Source organism: Vanessa atalanta, chromosome 14 (genome assembly GCF_905147765.1).
Source record: "Vanessa atalanta chromosome 14, ilVanAtal1.2, whole genome shotgun sequence".
Lineage (NCBI taxonomy): Eukaryota > Metazoa > Arthropoda > Insecta > Lepidoptera > Nymphalidae > Vanessa > Vanessa atalanta.
In genome coordinates this window covers 11,584,712-11,596,843 of record NC_061884.1, presented here as the reverse complement: position 1 = coordinate 11,596,843, position 12,132 = coordinate 11,584,712, and the positions used below count along the sequence as shown (strand labels likewise).

At 34.8% G+C, this 12,132-nt stretch overlaps 1 protein-coding gene across 1 annotated transcript; it reads right to left on the bottom strand.

Moving 5' to 3' along the window:
* Positions 1-7,745: 7,745 nt before the first annotated feature.
* LOC125068852 (NADH-ubiquinone oxidoreductase 75 kDa subunit, mitochondrial-like) lies at positions 7,746-9,890 on the bottom strand. Its single transcript, XM_047678191.1, has one exon. It carries the CDS (start codon positions 9,888-9,890, stop codon positions 7,746-7,748), a length of 2,145 nt encoding a protein of 714 aa, XP_047534147.1.
* Between the last annotated feature and the right edge of the window lie 2,242 nt (positions 9,891-12,132).

The window sequence follows — 12,132 nt, the reverse complement described above, 5'->3', positions numbered from 1 at the left end:
TTTCTGCGTTAGATAGCCCATTTATTGAAAAGGGCTATAAGCATTGAACTACCAGGTTGAAGTTGAATAAAACGTACCACAACAAGAATACAATATTTGTACTACTGTTTGTTTGTTTCTCAGAGGTTTGCTTATGTAAAATGAAAATATTTCCTATATTGTGATGTTATATAGTTATTGTGTTAATTAAATCTATTCGTATCGATGTGTTTATTTTATTTTTATCAAACCTTCCTGCCGTTCTTACAAATGCTGTTTAGCTAACTGCTTTTAAAATTAGTGCAGTTTTTTATATAATAGTTAGGATAGGCAAATGGAGAACTTGATTGTATGTGGTCACCAACGACCACATACATTGGCGTTATAATAAATCAATAGTTAACCAATCACCCGTTAAACGATAGACAGACTGGCTTAGGAAATAGCCCAACCACCATGGTAGGCCTTTGACCAAGCCTGGGCATATTCTACCGCCAAAGAGCAATGCTTAAGATTGTTTAAAGGTTGAGTAAGTCATTCTTCCTACAAACACATCTCGACTCCCAATGTTGGTGGCGCATTGGCGATGTAATTAAAGGTTAATTTTCTTTACGACACCAATGTCTATGAGCGGTGGTTACCTCTTACTATCAAAAGACTCATTCGTTTGTTTGCTTACCTATATTACGTATATATATTATATATATATATATATATATATATATATATATTTTAAAAAAGAACTGATTTTTCTTTTCATTATCATTAAATTGACATGTGATAGAAGCAGATACATTGACATATTAATCACACCCATCAACAATATTTCTATGTAAAGTCGTAAGTGTTTAATTTTCAGAGATATTAATGATCTTGACGATAGTTACATAAAATCAAATAAGTCATAAAATTTACAGTAAGACCAGCTAAAAATATAAGCTTGTTAAAGAAAGGGTTCAAAGTGTAATCCACAGGTCTGCTCCAGTGTGATATATAATCCGACAGATGCAGGTTTTCTCACAATGTTTTCTTTCGCCGAGTACGAGATGAATTATGAATTTATGAATAGAAGTTCAGTATGCAAAAACGCACTATTGAAAAACCCGTTTTGGAACTCGTTGGGCTTGAACCGTCTCCCCAAGCCCTACTAAGCATGCCCTGAAATAATGGAACATTTAATAATAATCTTTTTTTTTTTAAAGTACCTTATGACCAAGCGGTCTCCAAATCGAATTAAGAGTGACATCACAGCCTATAAAAAGTAGACAATCAAGACGGTAATGATACTTTATTTCTCGAATGATATGTTTAAGAGTTATGCGGGAATAAAAGAACATACTTACAAACATACATATGGACAACCTCCGTTTTCGAGTAGTGTGTACACCGGTTTTCATGGGTACGCCAGTCCGAAGTCCCGGGTGCGATACCCGGCCGAGTCGATGTAGAAAAAGTTCATTAGTTTCCTATGCATCTATCTATGATCTGGGTGTTTGTGGTACCGTCGCTACTTCTGATTTTCCATAACACAAGTGCTTTCGCTATTTACATTGGGATCAGAGTAATGTATGTGATGTTGTCGAATATTTATATATTTATATGAGCTGAAATCAACACTCTGTACTCGAATAAGTATTAGCCGTATTCTCCTATTATTACTATTCAATTCACTGGGAAAAACATTCGTACTATGAAAACCGAAGTTAGATACATTTAATACGTATCTCCTACTTCGTGTTGATCGGAAATAACCTTTATTTTCATATAAACAGTGTTCATTAGAGACCTTAAACTATTATTTTTTTCACCCGACTCCACTAGCAGATAAGGGTTAAAATAACTTGGATATCTTGTTATTCGTAATTGTTTCACTGAACGGAATAACTAAGAGCCGTTGACTTGTCAATAATACACCTTCATCGCTCTGTTGCATAGTCGTTCTATTTTTATTGACAATAAGGGTTATGTATCGTGCACTTGCTTTGACATAGTTACTGTCGTGGTAGGTGGTAGCAGCGTGCTTAAATTATAGAGTAAGCTGTATACAGCTGTTCAAAAATTTCTTATTTATTATTATTTAAAGAATCGTATCGTTGTTTTACTGCCAGCAGTAGTATTATAACGTAAATATATTTAGCCCAGGCTAAGGCCTGCCTTTGAGGCTTGATAGTAAGTCACCTTAAGTTGAGCCGAGATGGCCCAGTGGCTAGAATGCGTACATCTTAACCGATGATTTCGGGTTCAAGCCCAGGCAAGCACCACTGAATTTTCATGTGCTTAATTTGTGTTTACAATTCATATCGTACTCGGTGGTGAAGGAAAACATTGTAAAGAAACCTAGATGTGTCTTATTTCAACGAAATTCTGCCACATGTGTATTCGACCAACTCGCATTGGAGCAGCGTGTGGAATATGCTCCAAACCTTCTCCTCAAAGGGTGAGGAGGCATTAGCCCAGCAGTGGGAAATTTACAGGCTATTAATGTAAATGTAATAAGTCACCGCTGCCCATAGACATCAGTACTGTAATATTAATAATTAATCATATTACTAATACGCCACCATCCTTGGGAACTATGGTCATGTCACTTGTGCCTCTAGTTACACTGGCTCACTGACTTTTCAAACAGTAGTCGATAGAACACCAGTAGAACATATGATGAGTGTTGGACTGACACATAGTCCTACCAGGTTTTATATATTAAGCTTATTCTACCGCGATCCTATTGCGTGTTCTAAATACTAATCTTGGTTCATTCTTATAATAATTTCGGTTATAATTTACTGATGGTCGGTGTCTTTGCAAAACCATCAACCATTTGTTACATTCCATTATGGAATATCAATTATTTTATCCAATATAGAACCATTTCATTTATTCGTTTATTTATAGTCAAATTAAAAACTACAATCAGTTTGGAAAACAAATGCATGATGCAATGATAATAAAAATCATTTATTTGCTTAAAATATGTTTTTTTTTACTGATTGATATTTTTTACTAATAATTTCTAATAAACAAAACTACGCGACACTAAAAATTTTAACCTAGTTTGCCAGAATTACTAGAATTATACGCGAACAGTGAACTATTGATTGAGTTAAAAATAGCGAAGGGAGAAAGGGAGCGGAGCTTTTAAATGATTGCTGTTCGAAGTCAAGCAGCAAAAACACGAAAAATGTTTTTAAAATACGATTTTACTATTAAATTATTCACAATATGAATATATTTATAATACTTTATAACTACATACAGATACCTTCCTAATAAAATTCCATTTTGGGAAATTCTTTAATTCAAAAATGTTTTAAATCGACACGTGTTACCAATATATATACGAACTATACAGTCACACCTCATAAGCTAACATCCGTACTAATTTAGCCTAGGCCTAGCTTTTAGGTTAAAAAAAAAATAAAAGTCTGTGAAGATTCCACTTTTTCCCTTTGAAGAGAGACTTTGAGACTAATTCCATCACGCCGCTCCAATACGGGTAAGTGTATACTACACATGTGGCAGAGCTTCAATGAAATGAAATACATGCAGGTTTCCTCACCACTGACCATGAGATGAATTATAAATACAGATTAAGCGCATTTAAATTCAGATTTGCTTGCCTGGGTTTAACCCGCAATCATCGGTTAAATACGCCATCTCGTTTCTTATATTTCAATGAAACAAACACGAAAAATATATAAATATGTATGTGCAAAGACAAAAGCACTCTGTATTTCCTCACTCTTATGATTATGTGCGGATAAAGTTACGTCACACAAAAACCCAAAAAGTTTTTACTAGACTGAACACTAACCAGCCAAAAGAAACAAGTATTACAAACCTATATACCTAAATTCCAATGTAATACAATTCAGTATAATGCTATTAAGAAAATATTTTGTAACGAAATGAAAAGCTAATATTTTCCAAATGAGAGCAAAGTTGCCTGCGGCGATATTAAATAATAATATATACTTTAGGAAATGAAATCCAATGATTGTGTAAGACATTATTTCGTACTTTATTACATAATAATGATAGAAATACTAAGGTTTTCTAAAGATGATGAGATAAAACGGCTTCGTGCAAACCCGTCTGGGTAGGTACCACTCATCACATATTGTACCGCCAAACAGCAATAAATAGCGCATTGAATGGTAAGTGAGCCGGTACAGGTACAAGGAACATAACAATATAGTTTTCAAGGTTGGTGATGCATTGGAGATTTAAGGAATTGTTCAAATTTCTTACCGCGTCAATTCTATGGGCGATGGTACTCATTTACTATCAGATGGCTAATTTGCTAGACCGCCTAAACATTTTTAAAATATGTAAATTCATTGCGATACTATGTAGCTTTGAATTAGTCGTATAAATTAGAAAATTAGATTAGAAAATGATCGGTAAAATATGTATTTTTACGTTACGTACGTTAACAAATGAATAAATTAACTTGGTGGTAGGGCTTTGTGCAAGCCCGTCTGGGTAGGTACCACTCACTCATCATATATTCTACCGCCAAACAACATTACTCAATGTTGTTGTGTTCCGGTTTGAAGGGTGAGTGAGCCAGTGTAGCTACAGGCACAAGGGACATAACTTATGTAAGGAATGGTTAATAATTCTTACAGCGCCATTGTCTATGGACGGTGGTGACTTACCATCACGTGGCCCATGTGCTCGTCGGCCAAACAAATCGCCGAAATTTATCAAAAAATGAAAATATTATGCCAGCCAACCAATCTAGGCTTTACTATTTGTCCTAGTTCATATTATTTATATTATATTACTCTCTCGCTTCATCCAATAACAGATAAGGGTATTTATTCTTATAATGTATCTCGTAGTACAATTTTATCTAAAATTGACATAGCGTTCCATTAGCTCGCTGGACTGGAAATGGATGTCTCCAGGCGCCGGAGACTGGAGTCGGCGCCAATGGAGCCGACACGTGCTATAGTGAATATCACGCTTAAGCATATGTAGGACGCTCTGTGGCGAGGTGGACCGGCAATTGAAAAAAAGTGGAAAGTACAGGATAGACGCGGGCTGCCCTAGAGCGTGATGGTTGGCGTTCTGTGGCCTTTCAAATACAAATCACTAAAAAAAACCCCGAAGCTATTGACAACGCACTATAGTGCGTGGTGCTTTAATCTCGCAACGATCTTTAAAAACAATTGAAAAAATACATCCGCTATTCAAACAAGTTGAACGGATACACTATCGATGTTCATTAAACATTTCTAACCAAAAATTCTAACAACGAATTCATCGACAAAATTGCGACTACCGATTGCGAAATTTCTAGTAGCGTCAGATATCATCTAACAAAACCTTTAGAATGTTTCGTTGTTCAAATTCGCTGCCCCCAGTCCCAGCCAGCACTTATATTACATCCAGTTTTTGCAACTTATTATCAGTTTGAGTGTGTATTTCCTTAACTCACTTAGTGTGACTGACTTCAACATTTAGATGAATCAAATAATAACGTCTTCACCATAATTCAAGTACATAAAAATATTCATATGACGTGATACATTCACAGTCGCGTGGGTGACGCTACTGGGTCAATGCAGTTTGTCCCGTAAATCGATCTTGTAAGCAAAGGATCGCGTGAATTTGGATGGTTGCACCTTTTCAATGTCCTTCGGTTATTAGGAAGTTCATTTTCAGTTTGGGTTTAAGTTGGGTACAGCGTATTAACGAGGGTTTCTGGATAGTTAATCACCCGTGTACATTTTCGATAAAATATCTCACCTAACGTCGTGCACGTCGTATCTAACACGTACACGTACACGTACACGTCGTGCGTCGTCTTTAATATCTGTATTTATTTACTTATTAATGTTAATAATGAACAATTGCTATAATATGGCAAACGATTGATATAAATCCGAATAGAACACGTGGATCTTAACTGAGGATCGAAAATTATAAGTAGAAAAAGTAAGAACTCCTTATATATACATCACGAACTCATAGTATAAAAAATAAAACATTAGAAACTTTTATTTTAGAAACGAAAACGAACAAATGGAGAGTCAATTATTTTAGTAATCACTTTAGTAAAGACACTAAGAGGATGGCAACGGGGATAGATTCGCGTTGCCTTACCCACAAACAAGGAGTGCGAGGGGTCATGATTACCTTAACCCCCTGAGGAGAGGTCCGTCAAGTCACGAGTGGAGCACAGTACGGCATTATATCGACGACCCTGCAGCCAGTTCCGTGTCGAAAACTTTGAAAGGCCATTGCAGTGGTCTCATGCTGGATAATTTGTAACATAATTTGATTTGGAGAGAATTTTTTGAGAATACATTATAACATATTTTAACGTGTTAATTTACTTTGTTCTACGCACAATAATAATTGATTATTTTATTTGCTATAAGATTTAATCTATCCCTATGAGACCGTAATTCGTCGGTGTGCTATAAACTTTACCTGATCAACGATTTAAATTGTTTTTAATATTAAGTTTACTGGGTGGACTTTGGGTGGGTATACTGGTTACTTATTTATAAGTAGCTGAGGTCTTTGGACTGTGGTGACCACTTACCACGGGTGGCCCATTTGCACGGCCGCCTGTAGATGTCATAAAAAATAAGGTATGCTCTATTTTTCAATAACAAATATTTTATTTATTTTCTGCCTTACGCCCGAATACATCACAGAAACGACTCGCTTCTTTTATTTGGATCTTTGTTGCAAGTCCGACCGTACCTTGGAGATCGCGTTAAGCCATTGATCCTACGATGACAAACTCTACGACAACCAACAATTTCGCAATTGTTTTAAATTATGTTATAAATTTCAGCAGCGCTTTAAACCCAAAAAATCTCAGATTGTTAGATAGTTTGATTTGATAACTTTTATCATAATTGTTCTTCCCCTGCATTATTGAAAAGAGTTCTAGACTAACTATCATAAGACTTAGGTAATTGTGAGTTATAAATCTACGATCGAAACGAGTTTGATGAATATTACAAAGCATCTAAAGCCGTTAATCATGTCAATCTGATATTAAAAATGGCGCTTATACGTTTTATAGATGATAATCCTCTGAATATAGTATCTGTAAGATGCAAAGTTGAATCGACTGGCAACGAATATACGTCGTCTCTGAAACATATAAATGTGATCGTCTAAGTGAGGTCTCTAAGTTTATGTTGCTTGAACTATTTGTATATTTTTCTTTATAGAAAGTTAGAAAAAAATAAAAATATATATGTTTTTCGAGAAATTCTTGCGGCCTTACCAAAAGGCCAATTCACAAAATATGGATTATAAGGCTTCCCTCGAATTCAGATGAAAATCCTGTCTTTAAGTCCTTACAGGAAACAGAATAAATGTCATAGAAAAACAACAAGATTATTTGATCTAGTACAATAGCCTCCCACTTGTACGACGAAATAGGGTTCAAATTGGTTTTGATATATTTTTTTATAAAGCTTTTTCAGAAACAAACATTATTTTTTTACTTTAGTATATCAACCCTTTGATTCTACCCTATAAGCCAACAATCTCCTATTCAAACATTCACAAACCATACGTGATTTAGAAATATGTAGGTACACCATTTTCCTAGGTATATAATGTACATTGATACTTTTTTTTAATAATCAAATTAAAAAAGTTCAATGTAAAAATACAACTTTATTAAGAATATTTGCTATTACTATAGCAGTACAACTTCCAATGATAAAATACATATTACAATTAAAATAAACGCATTATTTTATGTATAAATTTAAACATATTAAATAGTACTAAACAGAAGCGTAATGAGATTTTTCTATTTCGGTAGCGGCCTTTGTGGCTTTGACCATGGTTGGTGAGTTACAAGTAAAAATATCCGAGCAGTAATAATCCTTTAAAGTTTGCATTTCTACGTGCAAAGAACAACTACCAACAGTAGTCTCTTTTCTCGCTTCTTTTTTCATAAGTTGAGGAATCAAATCAGCAAATAATTTACTTTGGTATGTCCCAAAAATAACTAAACTTGGGCTTACCTGGGCTAATCTGATACAAAGTGATTCTCTGTCGCTATAAAATAAACATATATGACAATATTCTGCCAGTGCTCGTATTATTTTCCAATCATAACGTGAATTACCAGGTGGAGTCACCGCAGGGAACGCAAACTGAGATCTACATTCCATGTTCATAAATATACCGCCCGCTTCTGTATAAGCACTTCCAGGTAAAACAATTGACGCGCATTCTGCTCCACGATCTCCTTGAAAACCTATGTAAATAATGGAGCAATCAGTCGGAATATCACATCTACAGAACACGTGGTCTGCACCTAAGGATATCACTACTTTTGGAGATAATGATTTCAATGCTGCTAATCCACCTGGCTTCCATCCAACCTCTAAGGCCCCGGCGAAGCTAGCCTCCTTTGTAATAATATTTATTACTTCCCAATTTTCCTCTACATTTAAGGTATTCACTAATTCGTTTAACTCATTCATGATAGCTACATTATTTGAAGTCTGTAATTGATCAATGCCAATAAATATTAATGGTCTCATTGCACGTTGTAAATATTTTTTAGCTTTAGATATATCATTGACAGATGTACCAATATATTGGACATGATAATTATATTGGCATTTGGGGCCAATCGCATAAATATCACATTCATTATACACATAAGCCTCTCTAATACGAGAATTTAAAATAGGAGCTTCAAAACGAGGATTAGTTCCAATAAGCAATATTTTATCAGCTGTTGCTACATCTTTCATTTTGACGTTAAGAGAATACGCAGCTCTTATATCGATATTTGATTCAGAATAAGAAAAACCACGTTCAGTGTATGTATTATCAGAACCAAGCATGTTAAGTAAGTCCTTCGCAGCCACCAATGTTTCTACAGAACAATGCGGACCTGCTATCGCCATTAACTTAGTGGGACATGTAGATCTTATTAGTTTACCAGCCATTTTCAAAGCACAATCCCAATCGATTGGACACAAGCCGCTTTCATTTCTATGCATTGGAGTCACGAGTCTTTGAAACTCAAGAGAATCTATCGCCCAGCGACCTTTGTCAGATAACCACTCCTGATTTATGTCATCATTTTCACGCGGCAAAACTCGTAATACTCTATCAAACCTATGATTAATAACTATGTTGGTACCTGTCGCATCAGTTACGTCAATAGAATCAGTTTTTCTAAGTTCCCACGGTCTTGCTTTAAACATATATGGCTTAGACGTTAACGCTCCAACAGGGCATAAGTCAATTATATTTCCAGATAATTCAGATAGAAACATTTTTTCGACATATGTCCCTACTAACATGTCAACACCACGTCCTGTCGTTCCAAGAACGTCTAATCCACAGACTTGAGAAGCAAATCTGATACAACGTGTACAATGGATACACCTTGTCATCTCAGTTCGAATCAAAGGGCCTAGGTTTTTGTTTTCCGTGGCTCTTTTGCCTTGGAAGTGTATGTCTGTGAATCTTGTTCGATCGTTACCGAATTTCATCGAAAGATCTTGTAAGTCACATTCGCCGCCCTGATCACAAATTGGACAATCTAGTGGATGTTCAGCTAAAATAAATTCCAATACCCCTTCCTGTGCTTTCAAAGTCATTTCAGAATTTGTTTGTATTTTCATATTCTTGGCCACGGGCATGGCACAAGCAATCTGTGGCTTCCACATACCTTCAATTTGTACAAGACACATTCTACAGTTACCAGCTATTGACAATCTATCGTGGTAGCAGAATGTTGGTACGGTTATATGCTCTCGGCGCAAAGCTTGTAGTACTGTGAAGTAACTTGGCACTGAAACAGCCTTACCATTTATAAAAATGTTTACTTGATTCGCCTGACTCCGAGTCTGAATATCATACAACGTTTTACGATTCAACAATTTTTTGAATAATCTGAACATAGCTTGATTATAATTATTTGTTATTTTAATTTGATATATCCAAAGATATATTTTGATTAATGACAAATAATGTCAAGTAGTTTATATGACAACACACTCAAAAAGTTTATACACCTTCATAAGAAGGATATGCTCTATCTCAATACCAGTTAGTATTGTAGACGATGTATCTCTTGTTTTACTCTTGTCTCTATTCACTCATTCACACTGTTCGAAGGGATAGTAACTATTATATGGCATAACTCGAAGTCGAAACCATAAACCAAGCGACTGAAGTACATTATTAACTTAATATTTGCTTTAGGTAGTATGATTTTTGTTTTAAGAACAGTAAAATTTCTGTGTTTCAAGTAGTTGCTGCTATTTATTTTGTTAGTGTTAACATTTCAAAATGGATTTCCTTACAAGATCTTAGAGGAACAAAGCAAATAAAAATTATGAACCGTGTTAAGGATTTACAGAATTTCCATATAAAATCCAATCTCTGAATATAAAACTCCGTACAGAACCAGATCCTAACGACATCATAATAACGCCGCGATGTGAAAAAGTACAAGCATATTTATTAAATTTACGTCTACGTGTATCAATTTTGTAATGTGATTACCCTGTGTCTTATTCTCACATAAAACTCGATAAAGAAATATTAACACACACATATACACCTGTGATTTAGTTGTAAAGGTAATTTATTTCAGAAATAAATACTAGTTGAAGCTGTAATTTGTTAGTATCGTGATTCGTCTATAAATTGTTTGTTTTTTTTCTGTATACACGTTTACCAAGTAAACATCAAAATAAACTGTTTCAGGATAAATATTTGGTCAGCCTGATAAAGATGGAAGAGAGCAACTGCTTAGGAGACATCGGGCAACTAAGCAGACCAAAATAAGGCTTTAAAAAAATAATTGATATTGAAATGATTGAATAATGACTCTTATTTAAATAATATTTTTCATGTAGTAAAAAACATCGTACTTATAAATAAAATTTTGTTTGTAAAAGAAAAACAATATTATGGGGAACTAGGAAATCTTTAGGAAGGCTTGCGTATGAAACTTATTATAATATAACTCGAATAAAAGATTTGTTTATAGAAATTTTACTCTCATAAACCATAGTAAGTCTTTCACGTGTCTGAGCAAATAATTTAATATTCCGTGCATGTAACCTTTACAGGGACAAGGGAACGATTTAACGGCTAAAACAATATTATATTGAATGGATTCCATCGCAGCACTGGCTTATTAAGCATAAAGTAAAAGTAACTTCCTGTAAATGTTTATGTAACCAATGCTGAGTTAAAGGGTCTCCTCTTTAAGAGAGAAGGACTGGAGTTTATTCATTCAAGCTGCTTGAATGCGGGTTCGTGGACACAAATATATGCTCGCAACTATTAATTCGCAAAGCATATAGTATAATAGTTTAGCAGGCATATATGCTTGGCGTATGGAAAACATTGTGACGAACTAGGAAGCGAACTGGCAAATAGAGTACTTGAGGATGATATATATCGCTGTGACAAATATTTGCAATTCGCTCACCAATGCGCCAACAACGTTGGACGTAAATATAATGTGTCTTTTTGCCTATAGTTACTCTGCTCACTCACCCTTCAAACCGGAACAGAACAATACTAAGCATTGTTGTTTGACGGAAGAATATCTGATGCCATGTACAAACCAGGGTTATACATAGCCCTACAGCCAAGGAATAAATCAAAACCCAAAAATACAGAAATAAATTTCAAGCTTTCGTTATCATCTTATTACAATTAATTATGCCTACACAAAAATATGTCCGATTCAATATCTGATAACATACAAATTGTACGAAAATTGGACTTCATAAAAGGGTTGAGGTTATTAAGGAATTACTATCTGATCCCGTAAAGGGTCGCCAATAGGCTGAAAGCCTTTTCTATTAGTAAGGCCCAGTTTTTTTTCGTATTTTAACCTTAGGCAAATATATTTCAGGTATATATACTAGCAATAGCAATAGGTATCTTTATTTACCAAAAACTTCAAATGTCATGTATTTAATCCAGGAAAATACAAACTAGCTTATAAATATAAATGTATAGGTAGTACAGGCAGTCCGCGACTTATGTCGTTTCGATTTACATCGTTTCAAGTTACGTCGAACAATGTTTTGATACTATTCCTCAAGCATATGTCAATTGTTTCGATGTCCGGCATAGGAGAATTCGCTTGTCGCGAGGTCAATGTCATAGCAAGAAGAA